Genomic DNA, 22,587 nt, shown 5'->3' with positions numbered 1-22,587 from the left:
CGCCCTCTACTGGACTCTATGTATGGGTACAGTGGGTGGATCTGCGATATATATATATATACGCGCACTGTCGTCCAAAAACAACATTCCACCGTACTGCCCCTGACCGGCTTTTATGGTCAGCAGCTGCTGCCCCACATTCTCCTTTAACCCGGTTATAACCGAGGAGAAATCTGGGCTGTGGCTGACAGAGCACACCCTGCTGCACTTACCTCGCAGAAAGTGTGCTCAAAAAACAGTGCCGGGGGACCCCGCCCACAGACGGATGGGGAGAGCCCGCTCGGCCCCGAATGGGCTTACTACATGCCTGCTTTCCTGAATCCCTAAGGATAACAGGGAGAGCGCCAGAGCCCATGCCCCACACTCAAACACTGACCCTGTGCAGAGTGTGTGGACTAAAGTGTGGAGGGCTGTAAGGGCCCAGCGCGCCCCTCGCCCATCCCGGGACCCTCAGAGGGCCCGAGAACAGCGAAGGCGCTTACGTCCGGGGAGGGGGTCAGATGCCAACTGACACACAACCCCCCCCCCCCTACCAGTCCTGTGTTGCCCCCGCAAGCACAGACGAGGAGAAAGAGCCCGACATGTCCAAGAGATAAAACCGTATGAAGGGGCCTGGCGTCGACCACTCACACCGATGAATAAGGCTGTCGACGCAGCCACAGCCCGTGTGGAGTGCGCACGAACCCCCGTGGGGCAGGCTCTCCCTGCCTGTCCGTAGGCATGTGCAATGCACTCGCAGAGCCAGCCTGCCAGGTGTTTCTTGGACAGAGCTTTCCTGATCACACCGCCCCCGAAGCACACGAACAGCTGTTCGGTGCGTCTAAGGGCAGCCGTGGGCTCCACTTAACATGCTAGCGCACGCACCGGGCAGAGGAGGTGCAGTTTAGCTTCCCTGGCCCCACCATGGGGGGGAAGACTAAAACCCCCAACTGAATAGCCCTCGACCTGAACAAACTCCTTAGGTTTTGGGCACAAAGGAGGGGTTCGGTCTGAGTGTCGCGCCGCTCCGGTCACCCCGAATCAGTAAACAGCTCGGGTGCACCGACAGAGCAGTTAACTCGGACACCCTTTTGGCTGACGTTAAAGAGCTTACGAAATGCTTTTAGCACCTGTTAGTGGGCTTAGTATATGATAGAGGTTGCATTTGTATTGTGGAATGTGCCATATGATTTTTTTATTATTGATCTATTTCTAATAAATCACGATTATAACAGCATACAAAAGTTGTCAGTTAGTAACAATCGTTCGTTGCGCCGGAAACATCAACTTCGGCCATTTCCGGCGGTGACGTCATGAGTGGAACACAGCTGAGCTCAGTCCCGTTTGAATGCATTGAAGGGCCAAATATTACGACAAAGGATGCACAGCAATAAGACGCCAAGAATAATTGGCAAGCGATATGTTGTATGGGGATGTGGGGCCGTCTCAACATCTGGTTATGGGATGTTTTTGTGGCCAAAAAATGATCAAATGTTGCGTATATGGACAAAACAAGTGCGTCGTACGAGGCGGACGTTTGCTAGACCAGGTAACCCGGGGTCGATGAAACCGACGATGTGTGGGGCAGCACATCAAGAGATCGTGTTTCGAACAATCAACAATGCCCGCTAAGGAGAGAGAGTAAACGCTTTCTCGAAGGTTCGTTTTGCTTTCTTACAACGTTACGTTAACTCAACCTTACGTTTGCCATGAGGCTATGTTACTTCCCTTAAGAGCTAGCTGTCTTAGCTAACAACAGTTAGCAGCTAACGTTTTCTGCAGTTTGTGTTTCCACTGAAAAACGTGATGTAGTTATTTAAGGGTAAGTTAACTAAACGTTATCTTACAAGTAGAGAAAGTTAAGTTGTGTTTAAAATCGTCAATGTAATGCACGTTAAAGGTTTTGTGTTGAGCATGAAGTTAGCTTTACTGTAGCTCACCAAAGGTTAGCATGTTAAGCTGCACTTTCTGTGGCAGCTCGCTTAATACAAAGAGGGATTTTGTGCTTCATTGTAAACTTTTCTTACAAATGTGTGTTAATCTACCTGAAATTGTAGGGACAGTTTTTTTCTACTCAACTATACAGACCATTGTTGAGGAGATGCAAAACATACTGTAAATGAGTTGGGTCTGACATATACTTTGACTAATGTTACTTTGCTGCTAAAAAATGAAACCTTATCAGATGAGGACATCACCAAAGTGTGTGAGTTCAGGGGATTTGATCTGTTCTTTGCATGTCGTACAGGGCCTGTACACACTGCTCTGGTATGAATTAAAAATATAATTGTAAAATGTATGTCTCTCGCTCTTGTCATCGTTCAGGCTTTGCATTTGAACTCCTATGACTGGTTGCGGACTTGAAGGGAACGACTCCATGGCCTTCCTGACATCCAGGAAAAAGGTGAGATTCTAATCCATTTCAATGCCAACAGCAAGTCATTGTTTTTAACTTTTTTAATATGATTTTTTTGGGGAATTTCTGTTTTATTGGATAGTAGAGATCTACTGGAACCTAACACCAGAGAGAGAGAGAGATAGAGGGAGGAGATGATATGCAGCAAAAGGCCGAGCCGGATGGTTGCTGCTCCGTGTGGAGCGTGTTCTATCAGGTAAAGCACTTTGGTACCCAGTTATTTATGGTATTGAGTTTGAATTTAGCCTTTGGAAGGTCATTTCCTGAAAAAAACATTTATTTGTCTCAACATTCCTGTAATAATTTGTTTTTTATTGTTGATATTGTTTTGTTCTTTATTTTTGTTGTGAGAATCACTTTGCAATTGTGTAAGTGCTATATACATAATTATACTAATATTATTGTTGTTACCATCATTACCATTATTAAAAAAAAAATCTTTGTTTTCTTTATTTATCGCTGCAGAAAGGATCATGCCAGCCCACATCAAACACCTGATCAAGAACTTGTGAATCTTCAGGCAGAAAAGATGAAAACACCTGTTCAAAGTTCCAGTTTCCTGTACATGGAACCATGCCTGTCCTCTGTTCCACATGTCTTCAGTCAGTCCTGAGGCCTGTACTACGAAGCAGGATGTTCTCTTCGCGGCTAACTTCAGGGAAAACTCCGGCTTTCCGGTCCTACGAAGCTGGTTCTCTTTTTAGCGGGCTAGATCTCCATGGTAACTGATGCTGAACGGCTAAACTGCCCCGGAGCAGGTTAGGTTGCAGGCTAAGAGCTCAACTCAGTGAAAGCACTGCCTGCTGACCAATCAGAGCTCAGTGTGCGGAGTTTAAAGCGATCAAGTCACAGGAGAAAGGAAATACAGAAAAGCTGCCGTTGCAGGAAAGACGGCCGGCAGAAATCACCGACTGTGTGAACGTGAACATTAATAGAATATCACCTCCATCTTCAGAGCAATCTGACTATTATAACATTAGCGTTAAGAAAGCTTACTTAAATATCGGCCACAACATAAGTAACCGGATCAGAGTACATTAAGTACAGTCCGCGGCATATCACTTCATAATATATCATATATCTCCTGATCTGAGTCAGCTGAGCCGTATCTGGCCGTGCAACACTCAGTGTCACATACTGTATGCAGAAGTATTATTTTAAGCAACACATTAAGTTGAGGAAACACTCGAGTCACATGTAATGAAAGTCAGATCGTGTTTTAGACGGGGCAGTGATATCATAAACCTGTTAATGTACGCATTCAAACACTTGTTCTGTTCCCAGCTGTATTCACCTTGCAGGTGCAGCTCTGTGGCTTTGATCCTGATCAAGTGTTTAAGTCATGGATGTTTAAAGTTTAACTTCTTCATATTTGACTAGTATTAAAGTGCACTTTTCATTCAGGAAGTATGACGCTGCGCTGTCGGTACGCTTCTCCATGTTTTGTGATTGGTCGAATGCTCCAGATACCACCCCTTTCATGTGAACGCGCACCTAACTAGATAGGACACGGCTGGCTTGAGCGATCCACTTGATAACCCGCGTCGTAGGACCGTTTAGCGAGAGCACGTATGTTTTGGATTAGGCCAACCGGCTAACTCTAACATATCCAGGTTAGGTTGAACCGGCTTCGTAGTACAGGCCTCTGGACCCTATGACTCGGACACTAGTTCTACCAAGGCTTATTAGAGGTAAGAGTGGTAGGAGAGGAGTGGAGTTATCTTTGTATTTAGGCTGCAAGTCGACAAAGGTGATCAGATGCTAATAATGATCCGATTCATTTGATATTGATTGTCTGCCAATACCGAATCCTGATCCGATTCTTCTATTTCCCAGATAATACAGCTGCACCGTGTACACTAGCTCTATTTGTTTTTGCCATTGTAATTCACCATAAGCAATTGTTGACTGTAACGTCTAGACTCTATGCCAACCAACTGTAATTTGTAATGTATTATACTTTAACGGTTCTGGCAACCACAGCAGCCCAAATGTTAACGTAAATATTAAGTTTTCTTTTTACAGTGTACTTATATCTGTACATTTCTTTTCAGTTTGCTTCAAGAAGTGGCTTCAACAGACAGAAGTGCAGGTCAGATTGGGAAAGGCTGGACGCTACACAACGGGAAACATTATAGACATGAACAAGGAAAAACAACAAACACTTTCTTTGTTGCCTTGTTCTTATCATACATAGTGTTACGGTTTTTGTTACCATTTAAATATTGAATTCTATGTATTACTTTTATTTTAAATCAAATGCACCGGTTTTAGATAATATATTTATTTTGATGTGTAGGTTGATTTGCAGGTTGGTTGTTATTTGTATAATTATTGTATTGTTACTGTGTATTTTATTATATTAACTAGCTATTTATTAAATTAAAATACTATTATGAACACTATACAATGTCTTTATTTTGTAGATACCAGAATACATGACACAGTGAATCTTTGTAATATATTTATGTTCTCTTGTTTAAATAATCATACCAGTATTTAATGTATGCTGGTCACCTGGAATCCTGGTAAGCTCCCAGCAGGGTATATTTAATACTATTATTAAACATAAGCTGGTGATAGATGGATAAACCAGCCATCCTGGCCAGCTGAAGTGTCCAAAACCCCTCGAAACCAGCCAACCATTCCAGCCTAATATATACTGGCTGGTCAATTTACAACAGCCTGACCAGCTATATGTATCTAAACTGGTTATTTCAGCAGAGTCATTATTATTTATTTACTATTTTTTGAGAATCTCTGAATTTTAGTCAAATGTATATACCAGTCTCTGTTCTGTTGCCTGAGCCAAGTTTGCCTGCTACATTACGATGTATTATTATTGATTTACTATTTATTGAGAATCTCTATGAATTAAAGTCAAATGTATACCAGTCTGTGTTCTGTTGCCGCATCGGATCTCCGCCAAATGAGTCTTGTCTGTCACTCGATTCTGTCTCCAGAGTCCGACATCAGCCACAGAGGTAGTGTATTATTCAACAGGTGTTCTACTCGTGACGTGCGTGACGTCACTAACCGGCGAAAGCTGTTTTGTTCGGAGCGGTCGTGTAACATCGGAAGTGAGCATGGAAAGTTGTAATAAACCACGATTTATAAATACTGCGGGCATATTGTCATGAATGACATGATTTCCCATTAATAATAGTATATATATTATCGTAATAAGAACAGTATTGTCCTTCATTTCGTAAGCTCTTTAAACGAACGAACCCAAACGTTGTTGTTTTTATTAATTGTATTACCAATACTTACTAAGCATTTTATTATCATTGCACTGGAGAAACCGACTTATTGTGGCAGCAGAACGTGAACATGCAACTTAATGCCTGCATTTAAGGACGATAGCGTAGTCAATGCTTTAGGGACAAGGAAATTATTTGTTTAAATATTAGATATGACGTTATGTGTGCTTCTGTGACAATTAAGCTTATTCATTGCATTACATTTGTTAAATTTGTTTGTCTTTTACCCTTACGTGTGTGTTACAAATGAATGTGAATATGGCATAGGACAAATATTTAAATTGACTGTCTCATGAAAAACGATTCCAAAATAACAGTAAAATAAAAAGGACCCCAACTAGACAATAATACACAATCCAACTGATAAGATACAGTAAGGGCTGTGATATCCAGCACTTTTTAAGGATAATAATGTGTCACATAACATTTGCATGTAAAAAAAAAAGTCTGTGACCAACACATTGTTACTTTACATATGTATATCTGTTTGTTTAAAGTTTCCAGGTGATGCAGACAGACCAGAGGATGCTGACCACGAGACACAGACCTATTCCTAACATCAGTGAACTTGAGCATGGACTCAAAGGTACAAAGACTCCTTTCATACTGTACAAAGAATCGAGAAACGTTCTGGTTTAAATAGATAAAGTAACGATGAGTTACGTATTGTAACCCTTGTCATATTAGCACAGGCGGAGCCCTCTACTGGACTCTATGGGTACTACCCTCTATGCAAGCATTCTCCCACTGAGACTTCTATAGACGTAGCCGGCCTTGGGCGGGACTACCTGAATGCGCGCGCATCACACCGTATAAAAGGAGGCCTCGCCTCCTGACTATCATCCTACACCTCTCTTCAGCGAGCGGAATAGGACAGACAGTGCCCTGAGTAGAGGGCTCCGCCTGTGCTAATATTACAAGGGTTACGATACACAACCCAACGTTATATCTCTCACAGGCTCCGCCCTCTACTGGACTCTATGTATGGGTACAGTGGGTGGATCTGCGATATATATATATATACGCGCACTGTCGTCCAAAAACAACATTCCACCGTACTGCCCCTGACCGGCTTTTATGGTCAGCAGCTGCTGCCCCACATTCTCCTTTAACCCGGTTATAACCGAGGAGAAATCTGGGCTGTGGCTGACAGAGCACACCCTGCTGCACTTACCTCGCAGAAAGTGTGCTCAAAAAACAGTGCCGGGGGACCCCGCCCACAGACGGATGGGGAGAGCCCGCTCGGCCCCGAATGGGCTTACTACATGCCTGCTTTCCTGAATCCCTAAGGATAACAGGGAGAGCGCCAGAGCCCATGCCCCACACTCAAACACTGACCCTGTGCAGAGTGTGTGGACTAAAGTGTGGAGGGCTGTAAGGGCCCAGCGCGCCCCTCGCCCATCCCGGGACCCTCAGAGGGCCCGAGAACAGCGAAGGCGCTTACGTCCGGGGAGGGGGTCAGATGCCAACTGACACACAACCCCCCCCCCCCTACCAGTCCTGTGTTGCCCCCGCAAGCACAGACGAGGAGAAAGAGCCCGACATGTCCAAGAGATAAAACCGTATGAAGGGGCCTGGCGTCGACCACTCACACCGATGAATAAGGCTGTCGACGCAGCCACAGCCCGTGTGGAGTGCGCACGAACCCCCGTGGGGCAGGCTCTCCCTGCTTGTCCGTAGGCATGTGCAATGCACTCGCAGAGCCAGCCTGCCAGGCGTTTCTTGGACAGAGCTTTCCTGATCATACCGCCCCCGAAGCACACGAACAGCTGTTCGGTGCGTCTAAGGGCAGCCGTGGGCTCCACTTAACATGCTAGCGCACGCACCGGGCAGAGGAGGTGCAGTTTAGCTTCCCTGGCCCCACCATGGGGGGGAAGACTAAAACCCCCCAACTGAATAGCCCTCGACCTGAACAAACTCCTTAGGTTTTGGGCACAAAGGAGGGGTTCGGTCTGAGTGTCGCGCCGCTCCGGTCACCCCGAATCAGTAAACAGCTCGGGTGCACCGACAGAGCAGTTAACTCGGACACCCTTTTGGCTGACGTTAAGGCAAGAAGCAAAGCTGTTTTCCACGACAATGCTTTCAGAGAGGAGAACTCCAGAGGCTCAAACGGCCCCGAGGCCAGAGCCTCGAGCACTAGGGGCAGGTCCCACTGTGGGGTGGAGGCGTGCACTACTGGGCGCAGCCTCCTGACCCCCTGTAAAAACCGCGACATCAGTGGATGACTAAAGGCTGACCTGCCGCCAAATCCCTCATGGCAGGACGAGATGGCTGCTGCATACACTTTCACTGTTGAATGCGCAAGCCCTCTGTCCACCAGTAACTGTAAGAAGGAAAGAATAGAGCCTAACTCACAAGATAGGGGCTCTATTCTCCGCTCCTCACACCATCGCTGGAATCCTAGCCACCTTGGCCTGTAACAGGCTGTGGTGGATCCAGCTCTAGCTGCCTGGATAGACTGAATAACACTGTCAGACAATCCACCCTGTCTCAGCCTGTCCCTCTCAGGAGCCAAGCCTGGAGAGGACGGCCCAGAGTGGGTAACGCCCCGATTGCACCTGCCTCTTGAGACATCGCCCCCCAGAAATGGGGAATCGCCCAGGGCTGGCCCACCTTTATCTGTGTCATCTCTGAGTACCACGGGCTAGGTCCCCGGGGGAACCGAGCCAGGGGAAAGGCCCGTGGACCAAGCTACTTATTGGGCCTTGTGGCCCAATAATCGCTCTGACCTGGTGAGGCGGTGGCATCTCTAGCAATAAGTGAGTAGCCCACACACCCGCCGCCATGATCATCTTCCAGGGAGAGTATAGCCCTGGGTGGTGGACTTCCATGGACGCCAGACCCGGAAGGAATGGCAAACGTGAATGGCACCGCCTCGGCCATATCCTGGTCCCCCAACCACTCGAAGCAAGGTGGTGGGGATCGGCGCCTGCTATTTCAGCCAGGGCACGAAGGACAAGACCGGGTCTCTAGCAGTGGCGACTCCCTGGAGGTATGATAACTCTTTCTTCTTCTTTCAAACGTCTCAGTCTCTCGTGGAATCACTTCCACTGCTGAAGAGAAAAGGATGATAGTCAGGAGGCGAGGCCTCCTTTTATACGGTGTGATGCGCGCACATTCAGGTAGGCCCGCCCAAGGCCGGCTACGTCTATAGAAGAATGCTTGCATAGAGGGTAGTACCCATAGAGTCCAGTAGATGGCGGAGCCTGTGAGAGATATAACAACTATAATCAGCTTTCACATTTCAATGTATTAAGGCAATTATTATTTTACATTGTGAGAATTACTACCATTTGTCTCTACATATTGTCTGTAAAAGACGTGGTAAAAGTGGTTCTTTCAGTGAGACAACCGAGCAGTTGAATATTATTTAATAATAAGATATTTTAATGTTGATCAACTGCAGACTGTTCATTCATAATCTGATTATATTTGTAGTACAAAGTGATGAATTTAAAAAACACATTAAAATAAAAATACATTATTTCTACAGCCGCTAAATAAACAAACCTCTTTCATAAATAACACACTTGCTCTGCAATAATGTCATATGTTTCTTGTCATTTCTGTTGGGAAAGGACATGCCTGAAGGACACAACTGCCTCACTGTTTTCTCAGAGGGGCAAGAAGAAAATGAGAAGCTTATTTCAGATTAAAGACCAATACAGGACATTCACTAAGAAAATACTCTTTTATTGTGAACAGAAGGTCAAACAGGACCATCATTTGTTTGTGACAGCTGTGCCCAGTATGGGCTCACAGATGCAGTTAGGTGGTTTCTTCATCAGGCCTGGTCCTCATCCCAGAGAAAGACCTCTCCAGCTTCTCCAGCCAAACCCACAGACAGGACATCCGTCACGCTGAGGTTTCTCCCAAAGTCTCTGCACGCCGTCTCAATTGATCCACACTGTGAATATGAGGGGGGAAAACGTGTGTGTAATAAATGCTTTAGAGACAATAAGACATGAAGTTAACTGTTGAGTGGCTCATTCTTTTTTAAATAGACAAAACTATTACTGTATTTCAATATCTCACATCTGAAAGTTTAATTTTAAAAGAAGAGGCCCCAAAAATAAAGATTGGTATATCAATAAATGTAGTTGATGTTGTCTTTTTAATTGTTTAAAGTAGATAGAACTGGTGCTTAAGAGTTTGAATGCAGTCTGGTTGTGGAGGAGGCACACAGGTAAGAGCACTAACTAGCTACCATCATATGTAACTAAGCTTGACTTGAATTTATTAAAAGTATAATTAAGTAACAGCAACAAATCAATAACTAAAATCATGCAAAAATGTGAATCTTTGCTGGATCCACTGTTGCATTTACCACATGTATATTTTAGTAACCTGAAGGAATTTATAGATTTGTATGCAAGTAATATCCCAAAACTCAATACCTTAGATTATTATAGAAAGTTTTGCTGAATAGTTTCATGTTCACTTACCTTAAGCAACGTAAAAGACCGGGAGCAACAGATGTAGGTTAGCCGGCTAGCTGGAGTACATAGGTTAGTCTTATATTTAGTTACTGTTAACTAACTAATGCTAACATAACTGTCGGCTAGAGTACACAGCTTAATCAACCATTTTTAACAGGCCATTATCCTCTCAGCCTGAAATATCAATCACTTCAATAAATGGTATACAAAAAAAGGAAAGGTTCTGGCTCAATTTCGGCTTAGTTAGCTTGTTAGCTTATTGCAGCTGTGCATGTTGCTAGCGGGTTATTAGGCCACCTCACGAGCTGCGCCAGGTGATGTAAACAAGAACAACTCCATAGACCAGGCCGTCTCAGTTTGTAGACCGCTCGGCCCGGGGTCCAGCCTACGGCTGCGGTGCCGTTTCTCTATCAATCCATGCTGAATTGAACCTTCTGTTTCGTTCTTCTTTAACTTGCAACCAGACGAGCATTATCGCCACCTACTGTATCACTGCAGCATTGTTCTTTGTTAGTTCCGTTTCATTACAATGACTTCCGTTACAGCAAGAATCCCCTCACACACACGCACATTCCCTACTAAGAACCTTTCAGTAAAATGTTTTCAGTTGTGTGTATGTGAGGTTAATTTTCAGCGGTGTGTGTGTGAGGTGTTCAGTAGTGAATGTGAAAGTATTTCAGTAGTGTGTGTGTGAGGCTTAATTTTCAGCGGTGTGTGTGAGGTGTTCAGTAGTGAATGTGAGAGGATTTCAGTAGTGTGTGTGCAAGGCCAGATGTGTTCAGTAGTGTGTATGCGAGGTGAGTTTGAATGTTGGCCTACACGGCCCCTCATAGTAGTCTACTCAGTAGAGCTCAAATTGAGTATAGCTCAGTAGAATAGAGCTCAGTAGAGTAGAGCAGACTAGAGCTCAGTGGAGTAGATATAGGAATATTAAAGGACAGCTCAGTAAAGCTTGGTACAGTAGAGCTCAGTAGAGTAGAGCTAGGACGATTAGATCAGACTTGAGCTCAGTAGAATAGATCTAGGAAGATTAGAGCAGAGCAGAGTAGAGCTCAGTAGAGTAGAACAGAGATGAGTACAGTCCAGTAGAGAAGAGAAAAGTGAATGATAGTGGAGTAGAGCTTAGTAGAGGAGAGTCTAGTGCTTTAGGGGACTGTACATTTCTGAAGTGGTAGATCCTTGAGGCAAGAGGTTGCTAGATTTGCACAGTGAAATACTCAAACTGAAAAAGTTAATAAATAAGTCAAAACATTTGTATATTCCAGTCTTGTATTACCCCCTACATTGCATTGTACCGTTTCCTCTGTAGCATCAAGCAACAAGAAAAGCATAATAATGCTCTTTCTTCTACTCTTTAGGAAATGTACCAGAGTAAAGGAGTAGAGGCTAGACATTTCTAATATTTTCTAAATATCAAAATGTGTACAATAGGAGTGTATAGTGACTTTTAGAAGATTATGTTTTCAAAACTAGAAGGTCATCATGAACTAGATTGGCACCTCTTGTTACAGCGTTCATGAAGCATGTCTGATCCTGTGAGCAGTAGTAAGAAGCACAGATTAACATCTCAGTCTCCTATTGTGTTACATTGATCTGGACATATTCCCCATTATTTCCTGTCGATAAGAAAGTGTGTTTGTTGGTGACAAAATAATCCATGCATTGAATGCTGCGGTTGAAATGTAAATATAGGACATTCCTTACATTTACCTAATGTATTGTTGCCCAGCCAATAGCAAATAAAGGACGAGTTGGGAAATGAGCAACAATCCAAAGTCTTAGAATGTGTTTGGCATTAAACTATAGTCGGCTCACAAATACCTGAGTGGCGTATTGCAGAGAAGATGGAGGCTTAGCTTCCTCAAACAACATGACAAGACACAAAGGAGATGATAAGCCCGTGCTGTTTCAGCCCATGCCACCACTGGATTTGGCTTGTTTGAGGGATTGCCAGAAGAATGCTTTCATCATCCCCCAAAAATATGACTGCAAGGATTTTCAGCGTCCTGCACCACAACGAGGAGAGCTCAAACAAGTTAATCTCCATGTCATTGTTTTAATTTCGAGGCTTATTTTAATCTGGGTTATTCTGTCGATGTGGCGTAGTCAAATATGTTATCCTTCCTAATTATAACCTGGCAGAAGGTTTATATAAGCCTATATCGATTAGCTTCAGCTCAACAGAGTATTATGGCATATATACTGTAGGTGAAACCATTGACAGCCAGTGAGGGTGAGTCGCTGTGTTTTTGAAAGAGATGAATGACGGTTTGTTTGTGTTAGACTTACTAGGTAAAGAGTTCATGAGAATGGCAAACTCGATCTCAGCTTAATTTACGACTTGACCCTGAATCTCTGTGGCGCCACTCGTAATACTTTTTTTGTGTGTTAGGATAAAATGTATAGCCAGGGATGTGTCAATAACTTTAGTGTTACGCAGCTGACTGACAGTGAATTCATTGGATAATAAGCTACATTTATTTTTTCTTTTACAAAAGGGCAACATCTTTCAAGGTATACCTCATATTGCTCTCACTTCTCAGGGTTTCAAAACATGTTCCAAATAAAATGAATACACTTTAAAATGCACAGCAGTACACAAACTAGGTAGTCTTACTGAGTTCCTGTTACGTTCTCACAGAGTATTTTATAAAGCACAGAATCCCACACCATTCATCATCATCCTTTCATTAAGTCCTATTTACATGAACTGAGAGTAAACCAGATTCACCCGCAGAGACCTTCAATGATTTGTTGATGTACTGCAAAATTGATATCGTGCACATTGGAGTATCACAGGCCACTTATCATCTCATGTCTGCCGTTGACTCCCTGAACCTTTGGCATGTCAGTGAAATATTCCTGTTCTGCCTTCAACCCCAAAAACCTGGTGATTCCTCATGTGTCCCTTCACTTTTCCCTGGAATGCTCTCCTCCCCCGGGTCACACATTCTCCCATCTAGGTAACATCAATCCTCTCTCTTCTGCACCGAACCTTCACATGCTGATTATAAATCCTCCATCTGAATTCCACTCATGACATGAATATATCACAGAGATAAATACTGGCTTAAAGGCGCATGAACCCCCTCGGCATGTGTGCAGACTCTGCAGAGGCACTCAGGTGTTCTAAAGCTCTGCAATAACAACACAATAATCAATAATTAAAGGATAAATTGATAATGAATTATGATAACGAATTATTCATATAATGTATTGTTTGCATATTTAACCATAACATTTTATAGTCTTAAAGGTGGGGTAGGTAATTTTGCAGGAAAATATGTATCATATCATATCAGCTAACAAATGGTGCCATTAGCATTCCATTTTCTGGTCACATGGGAATGTGAGTCCAAACGTAGTTCTCCTTTTAGCTCTGTTGTGGTCTCCAATAATCATTGACAACAAATATCTGACCCTTAGCAACTGAACAACTACATTGTATTAAATGTTATTGTGCCGCAATTACTCATTTCTAGCTTTGTCTGTTTTCTGCTTGGTGCTGTACAGGTGGATGGGTAAACCAAGATAATATATAAAAAAAGGCTAAAAGGCTCCATAGAGTTGAATGACCACAGACTGAATGACTGCCTTATTCCCTGGGTCGTCTTCACATCGACGAATACATTGTACTCATATCTATCTGAAATGAACAATTTGTACAGTTTAGCAAATAACTATGTTTTTATGAGCTAATTTCAAGCTCCTTTCACTTCAATAAAGCTACATTTCTCAAGGCACCAAGTTGAAATTGAGGCCTCTCTGCCAGCAAAATACTATTAAAGAATCCTCATTTCTTACAGAAAAATTACACTGAGGAGAGTCGGTGTGCTAATTAATGGCAGAGATATACGAGAAACTCTGTACAAACAGTACACACAGCAATTCAGCCAATAAACCCTCATGAGAGTGTTTCCCTTATACATAATTGCTACTGGATCTACTTCCCGAGAGGCTTCTTACACATTAAAGCAGGAGAGATAAACAAAATGTGTCTTTGATGCATGCATGGTGCTGGGAAGTTGTTTGTTTGTGACATACATTTTTAGTTGGCAGTGTTCTGCTGATATATGAGGTGGGGTGTACGGACAGGTAGAAACAGCAGGTGAACATGGACCAGAAGGACATTATGAGAACGAGTCACAAAACAATTGAATACAGCTATGCTTGGCTGGAAAAATGTGATACTACTCATTACTGGGCTATTTGGTACCCAGCCCTACTTGTCTGTCATAATTATAGTAAGGTAAGTCATATTAACCAATATAAAAGAAGACATATCTATAGGATTATGTTTCAAGACTTTGTACTGTTTAGCAAGATATCATCACATATTGTTTTGTCTAAGTTTTAGTACAGAAACAGGTTCAGAAAACGATAGGATTGGATAAAATATTACATACAAGTACAGCTGGAAATGACCTGATGATGTGAACTGAATAAGTTGTTGTCCATGAAACCAAAATAATAAGCTAAAAGAAAAAAAACATTTCACAGAGTTGGGAGGGAACTGCAGAGTTGAGTGTTAATCTCTGAGTGTCACTACAACGGATCCCTTTTATACACACTACACATATTTAGTATTTTGAGACTTTGTTAATATAAAACTGTTGATTTCAGCAGCTTTAACTAATCTTGATATGTCACTGTCCATTTACGTTAAGGACGATATGTGTGTTGCTATGTCCATATATTGTTTTGGATGGTCATGAGACCACTGCCTGATGCGTGATGGCTGCACTGTCTATCTATGTCAAAAGACCTCAAACACCTGAGTGGTTACAGGCAAAAACATCTTTCTATATATTGACTCACTTGACTTCCCTATCTTTTTTATAATGTCACACACAGACACATTACACAGCTTATGTGAGGAGTTTCTTACGTGTGGGAACATCGCTGGAGAAGTAGAAGAGATATTTGGGGCAAGGGATGGTGACCACCTCATCACGATCGGCGCTGGGCCAGCAGGTGATCTTGTCCCATATCCCCCTGCAACCTGATCAAGACACCACAAAAGCATATTAGTGAATGTCAAACATTGGAACTTCAAATGCAACAACTTTTTTTGTTCACAGTATGAACTGTCGAGAGGTGATCCCAGTGACAAACAGCAGGTGAAAGCGGAGCCCCATAGTTCCCATGGCAGCCGAACGGTGTTGGCCAAAATCAGCTGTCCTGGGTCCATAACAGCGGATTACCTGGGTTAACACTCCTGCCGCCATGACTTATGAAACAGCTCCCTGTCCTTCGTTACTGTTATTTAAATTCAACATGTTTGGTCATGGGATGCAGAATCAGGTCACTGCACTTTTGCATCCACACCTGCTCCTCCACTGTGATGAAAACTCTTCACCGGGTGATATTTGCATGTTCACCCAGAGGATTTGATAGAATATATAAAATGATATCAAACTAAAAAAACATAATGAGTGTTTAATGACTTTTTCATTGTGTGAAAGTAAACAGAGTCTCTTGATACATGCAGTAAGGAACAATTAAGTGTCTTTGGTAAATGGAGGTAATGGAGGCTCAATATAGTATGATTATTTTCCCTGTAGAACATAATTGTGTGTGGCGTGCTGTGACGATGAAACACACCACTTAATCTTAACATCTTAATGTTTCTTAAAGGAATACTTCAACACTTCACAAAACGATCATTTCTGTGCCAATTACTCATCCCCTGGTACCTTGAATTCTTGAAGAACATTGTGTTTTTCTCAAAAGCCTCAATGGTGAACAAAAATGGGGAAAACTCTTGATGACTAGAGTAAATGGGGGGTATTTAACAACAGAAAAACTATATCAAAATATGCTTTTACACACTTTCATGCAACTCGTGCTGTAAAATCCAATAACATTGATATCTTACATAGATGCCTGAGTAGTATAGCCTGCCTGAACATTTGTGACACTGTTTATGTGGAAATGCTTTTTGGGGAAATGCATGTCTTCCGGAAGTAGTGATCGTCCGACTAGATAAGTGAGACTAAGTTTACACTGAACGAGTTGTGTGAGAGTTTGTAAAACAATGTTTAGGTATCGTTTTGCTCTTAAACACAGCCCTCATTTAATCCAATTCCTCAACACTATTCTCTGTTTTAGATTCTTCTCTAACCTTGACATGTATGGAAGGTGTAAGGGGAAATGTAGAAAATGTCATTTAATGTGTAAGCAAGGCCCATGTGACAAGAGGCTGGCATTAGGTGTAAAACAGTGTTCAGTCATGCGATGTGTTGTGCAAAGTTAGGGGGGAGGTTTGAAAAGCTTGTGTTGACTTTAGAGCTTGTTGTGTCACTTCGATCAAAATACTTTTGGATTGAGTAGATTGAGCAGAAAAAGTGCAGGAAGGACAATAAAGATATTGTCAAACACACTCAAAAATAACTACATACCTGTTGTTTTGTTCTCAATCTGAGCCTCACACAGGTCCCTCTCTTTGTCTATCTCGCTCACCATGTCACACATCTGACTCTGCACGGAAAACACCTGCAAAGAGAACATTTGACACATGTTTTCTGTTCATATATCATTGGCTACGTTGACATGTAATGTGTCTTTTGGATCATTTGTCTATTAGTGAAGCCTGCAAGAGTTATGCTGCATGTTCTCGCTCAACATGTCAATGCAAACACGTCTTATTGTCTCCGCCGGGGTCTTTCTGAGATGAGCTGACCGGACCATTAATCTCTCCGCCCGGCACACTTGGCAGACACAAAATCAATCTTTGGACTGTAATTCAATCATCAGATTCCTCAGATCTGCATGTGCGTTTTTGGAAGACCAGGAGGGAATCTTGTAGCCAGTTCAACATGAATCTGAACCCATGAGAGTTTATCATCTCGGAAAATATGCATACCCTCTGCAGGACCCAGAGATGTATTGCTTCCACTTAGGTGGATGAGTCTTTGCTCTTTGGGCATTAATCAGACTGGTACTATGTGGCTATTGTTAGCCATATGACTCCAGGGTCTCCCCCCACACAAGGTGACTCTCCCTTTTAATTTATGATTCATTTTGCTCCTAAGGGTACGCTGCGCTACTTCAGCCACAGTATAGATTTAGATATGAGATTATTGTCAGTGATGGATCAGTGCAGTCTTAAGCAATGCAAGTTGAAGTATCAGGAGAACACTTCTTGCACTCCATCATTATGATTATAATTTGTACCTTCCCAGCTAGCAAAGACAGCCCACTGACACAGTCTGTGAGTGTGCAGTTGTTAAAAGCTATTATAAGGGCCATGACCCCTAACTGACTTCCAGCATGAATCATACATTCTTTTTCACAGGAGGCGGTTAGGGATAAGGAAGCTGGAGACCAGAAAGTACCGAGGAAGTCCTTTTGACTTCTTCTGGTTATTTTTACCTAACCGTATAATAAAGAAAAACATCAGCTATGGACATAAAAACACATGAATGTCACTGAAAACAGTTGCAGTAGGATCTGTTTTGGAACGGCCATTTAAATGCTGCATGTTTTGCCTGAGGAGATTGACACACAGAAAAGAAGCTGAACCCGGAGTGATTGGAGCCGAAGACATTCTTAATTAAAAAAAGTATGACGAAACTTTCCTATACTGAGGCTAAGTGTTTTCGTGATTCTAGTTATGTACTCGACTAAAGAAAATATGAAGAGGTATGCAAAAATAACTACTTTCAAATATTGTGTTTACTAAAGTTGAGATCTTTTTTGTGGAATAAGTAATTTAGCATTACAAAAAAAAAAGGAACAAAACGACCGTTTATTCCTAACGAATTAAATGTTTATCTCCTCAGCTTCCCTCCTCACGTATTTGACCGGTAAATGACTCAAGCTTCCCATTAGGACAAATTACTGCGCCTTGCATCCAAAACCATGGTGTAAAAAGCTATGTCTCTACATTAAATATATCTACGTTGACAAATATTTCCAAATAAAGCCGACCACAAGTTCAACTCAACTCATGAAAAAATGCAAATTGGTTTAATATAAAGTAGCCTACTTACCGGTACCAGCAACATGAAGGAGAGAATGAAGAACATGCTGTGCGAAACTGACACCAACATATCCGTTGAAGCTTTAAAAATGAAAGAATGTTGATAGTAAAAAACAAAAACTCGTATAAGATTGGTTGAAGTGGTGATAGTCCTCCGCAGGTTTTGAGCTTTATATACAGTCTGTGGTTGTGGGTCTCGCTGCTCCGCTCCTGAACGCCTCCTCCTCCTCCCTCTCGAGCTTCACCTTCACCAAACAAGTAACCAATGACAGATCATCAGTGAACGTCAGCAGGGCGTTAACACAAAGCTGCAAATAAACCGTAAATTCAAATGAAGACAGGACTGACCCTTTGTTTTATATTGTATAGCCTATTGGTGTTATGACACTCAAATCTAGTTTATAATATGACTGCCTGCAATGGTGTGTTTTATTGCATAACCCTGTAAACAGATTATTCATGTTGCCTGAGTTTCTGAAATAATATCAGTGTTTAGTGTGTATTTAGTTACTTTACAGCACGTAAGTACATTTAAGTAAGTGTTGTGGGTTGGTAAAATACAATCTGAGGTACTTCTGCTTAAAAACCTTTTGCATTTTTATTTTATTTTACAATTTAGATGCACATATTGAACAATTGACTGCTTCAAATGTAGTTAACACACAACTCTTAAATATTAAACCAGCGAATTCCCTTTTAGGTCTATTTTCAAGAAATTAAAGAAAATGTCTTTTGTCTTCTTGCCTTTCCATTTATCATGTCACGATTTAACAAGATTCACATTGTGAGCCTTTCGACTCTGAGGTTGGCTACCACTCAACTGAATAATCTACCTGTATAAAAAGATGGGAAAGGTTAGACAAAGCTAATTTTCCAGATGAACTACAAGCTAGACCATTCCCAAACAATAAAGGGCACATTTCTGTAAGAAATATAAATCACATTATTTAAGCTTACCTGACTGAATTCGGATTTGGGTAGTGGGCAACACGAACACATCATGTCATCAGCTTCACAAAATATGCAGATGAACAATTTAGACATCTTTTTTTAGTATTGGCTCAGACCATATAGAAGGCCATATAGAGCAGACATTCACATACACATTCACATACACTGTTTCTCCCAGTTGGCTGTCAGATGTGGAGCCGGCTGACATACTGCTCTCAGATAAGATAATGCTCAGAGAATGATGGATGGTGCATGTATGCATGTAAATAAGTAGCAGCAAGTTGTGGAGAAAAGAGAGTTGGAAAGCTCATAATTCACCAAAAACAGTCTGGGAAGAGGAGCAATACGTATATATGCTACATATGGAAGTTCTGCATAGGGGAAACCATGCCGGTTGTCTTATCTGTATCACTGTGCATTGTTTGAAGAGGTTGACACTTACAACCATGAGGAATGTAAATGCAGTGGCAGCATGTGCTTTACCTTAGGTTTTAATGGTTTGGTTTTACTATTGGCACATGACTCACCGAGGCTTATGAAAGCTTTGATGGCTGTCAGAAAAACCTCCTTGTGGGTTAAATGTCTGAGCAATATGCACATTTCCTGATATAAATATGATACGTTTGGAAGATTGGCCGTGATAGTGTACACTTAAAATTCAAGAACGGTGTCATTTGTATAAGCAACACCAGAAATGAATGAATCTGCACCTGAGTATTGGAACAAAATCAATCACTTAAACTCTTTGGACATTTCAAACTATTTTTTTCAGAAACCCTCTGTCATAAAGGTGATCTTTGCCATCAAATAGATTTTACATGTTTACTATTTCTCTGCTCGAACTATGGAATTGTTTCCACTTGTTACCAGAGTGAAATTATCCTCCCAGAAGGAAGACCAAAGGCAACAAAATGTGTGTGTATGTGTGTGTGTCCGTGTGTTTGCATTAATTACGGAATAAAATGATGAGTCGAGTCGAAAACGAATTAATTGTGTCCAGCTCGCAATCACAAAATCAACTCTTCATGAACTAAGAAAAACAGCTTTGTTTTGCTTTGATAAGTCAAGGATGATGAAAGTACACCGTAAATCAGTTGAATGTAAGATTTTCTCAATCAATGTCAGTCATAATTTAAAACGGAAACAAGAAAGTCACCAAAGCTGCATGTATTAACCCCATACAATGACATTATGTTTAAGTAGCAGTTCACTAGCAGGAACCACACCAAAACAGTGTGACGTTTGTAGGTTTATTGCAGAAGTAACAAATGAATGATATGAGGGGGGTGAAGGGATGTTCTGGTCTGGGAGGACGTGCTGTGGTCCGTGCAGTGGGAGACTCAGGGTGGGGGTTCCGTCTCCGGCATGATCTGCTTGGGCTGATTACGGGCCTGAGTTTCTTCCCGTTAAGTGGGTATGCATGCATCATTAATAGGTTGTTAAATGTTAAGAAGCCCTGAGCATGATAATTACTTATTATGGCGGAAACACACGTCAAGGGCTCCATTTTGGGGCCCTTGCTCTTTTTATATGTAAACAATATTTGTAATCAGATGCAATTTTCTACCTATCATATGTATGCTGATGACACTATTGTATATGTGCACCTTCTCTGAATATGGCCGTTTCCAATTTAAAATCTGATTTTATCACGCTGCAGCATGCACTTCTTGATTCCAAACTGATATTGAATTGTAAACCAAAGCAATGCTTTTTGCCAGTCAGCATCCTCTTGCCTCTCCATTGACACCCTTGATGGCGTCTCCGTTTAGTTTGTCGACACATACAAATATCAGGGCTTTTGGTTGGACAGAAATCGAAACTTTAAACACCACATTGAAGTTCTAACTATGACATTGAAATTCACTCTTGGCTTCCTTTTCAGACTTAAATGTTGTTTTTCAACTTCTTCCTGTAAAAGGTTGGTCTCTGGCTTATTCCTTTCCCAGCTGGACTACGGTGATACAATTTATAGGTTTGCCTGTCCCACTGTGTTGGCCAAACTTGACCCACTCTACCATGCTGCACTGCGATATATGTCAAATGCACCCTATAGGACTCATCATTGCAAACCGTATAGCCTAACTGGATGGTCCTCACTTACTATGCGTAGGATGCAGCATTGGTTTTTATTAATGTATAAAGCCATTTTAGGTAAGCTTCCATTGTATATATGTGCCAGATGTGCTCCAGTTTGTGACTCTTACAACCTCAGATCCAGTGCCTGGATACGGTTCAAGGTACCTGCCGTGCGGACTGAGGCTGGAAAAAGGAATCTTTTTTATGATGGTCCTTGGTCTTGGAATGACCTTCAATCAAGCCTCAAACTAATGGCACTTGTCCCTATAGCCTGTTTTAAATTGAAGTTGTCTGAGGTCCTTACCACCGGCTGCTCTTGCAGTAATACGTTGCACCTTTCTTACTGTCCCAAATGTGCACAATGTAGTGACTGCTTTTCGTCTTTTTGTTTACTTAGTTGTGTTCTCTGTATTTTATGTCTGTGTTATGTGTAAATAATGTGTAACGTTGCTGCCTTCTTGGCCAGGTCAGCATTGTAAATGAGATTTTATCTCAATGCTTTTTATCTGGTTAAATAAGTTAGTTTATCCAGAATCTGAAATTACCTAACTAGCTAGTTAGCTAGCTTGTTATTTCTGCTACTATATGCTGTCATGCTACATTGGTTACATAAACTGAACCAAACAAAGTTGTAACTCACCTGGCAATACTAATTTATTTTCCTAAGCTTTGACAACTGTGTGCGGAAGTTGTTGTCTGTTTAGTTAAAATGGTAGGAGGCCCACTACATTGGTCTCAATTGCAACGGTACACAAAGGTACTCCAATGAAACTTGTAACTATGACATGAGGATTTGAGTAGGCATACACAGTATGCTTGGCGTTCAAGAACTTTAGTTGTGTGTCACGAATGAGCTGAGAACCAAAATGCAACACACGGGAGACCGTTAAGTTTGAGTCCAGTTTTGGATAGTCTGCCGTGGTTTCGTTCCCCTCTGAAGTGCTGTTTGACGCTTGGGGTAATCTTGGCGCACTGCCACTCCAACATCCAATCCCAGAGCTTGAAGATTAATGAATGGGTTTTTCAGGCAAAGGGACTGTAGTTCCAAACGATAGCTGAGGATTATGGGTAGTGTAGTGTCTTCGGCTATCCTAAACTCCGAAATGTTTTTCGGATTTCATATTGCATTAACACCATATCCCAACGTGCATTGCAGCTTAAACCATAGCTGAGGATCTTGGGTAATCAGTTCAGTGGGTGTGTATCGCAATGATGCTCGAAATGTCCCATATAGGCCTATGTCTGTTTCCGGTCATTTTATTTTGAAATTCAGTTCCTGACGGATGCCAAAAAAGCCAGAGATTATAGAATTAAACAAATAAATAAAAACAAGGATAATTTTGTGTTATTGTTGAGTAAATAACAATGTTTTATTTAGAAAAGAATAACAAATTAGAAGGAAAAAAACATTTTAAAAATACAGATTTCAGTATTTTGAGGCTCTGAGCCCCATTTGTTTTCCTCGCGGACGGCAAA

The 22,587-nt window shown here is 41.9% G+C and overlaps 1 protein-coding gene and 1 long non-coding RNA gene across 4 annotated transcripts in view; one reads left to right on the top strand and one right to left on the bottom strand.

Annotated features, from left to right (window-relative positions):
- The window catches only part of LOC117462760 (vasoactive intestinal polypeptide receptor-like), a 33,870-nt gene extending 15,602 nt beyond the window's left edge, over positions 1-18,268 (bottom strand). The window contains exons 1-3 of the mRNA XM_034105067.2: positions 18,092-18,268; positions 16,499-16,592; positions 14,986-15,099 (exon numbers count right to left, since the gene is read on the bottom strand). Of these exons, the coding sequence (XP_033960958.1) occupies positions 14,986-15,099; positions 16,499-16,592; positions 18,092-18,151 (268 nt within the window). The 5' untranslated portion in view covers positions 18,152-18,268. The remainder of the gene's footprint in view (positions 1-14,985; positions 15,100-16,498; positions 16,593-18,091) is intronic.
- LOC139435542 (uncharacterized) lies at positions 1,209-3,127 on the top strand. Of its 3 annotated transcripts, none has more exons than XR_011644788.1 (3): positions 1,209-1,638; positions 2,305-2,591; positions 2,861-3,127. It is a non-coding gene; the product is annotated as an uncharacterized lncRNA (long non-coding RNA). The 3 variants fall into 3 exon arrangements; XR_011644789.1 differs by lacking the exon at positions 2,861-3,127 and having other exon boundaries at positions 1,211-1,638; positions 2,305-2,383; positions 2,478-2,794; XR_011644790.1 differs by lacking the exon at positions 2,861-3,127 and having other exon boundaries at positions 1,211-1,638; positions 2,305-2,383; positions 2,481-2,792.
- Positions 18,269-22,587: the final 4,319 nt, after the last annotated feature.

This window comes from Pseudochaenichthys georgianus, chromosome 17, assembly GCF_902827115.2.
Source record: "Pseudochaenichthys georgianus chromosome 17, fPseGeo1.2, whole genome shotgun sequence".
Taxonomy (NCBI): Eukaryota; Metazoa; Chordata; class Actinopteri; order Perciformes; family Channichthyidae; genus Pseudochaenichthys; species Pseudochaenichthys georgianus.
This window is presented reverse-complemented; position numbering and strand designations above follow the sequence as displayed.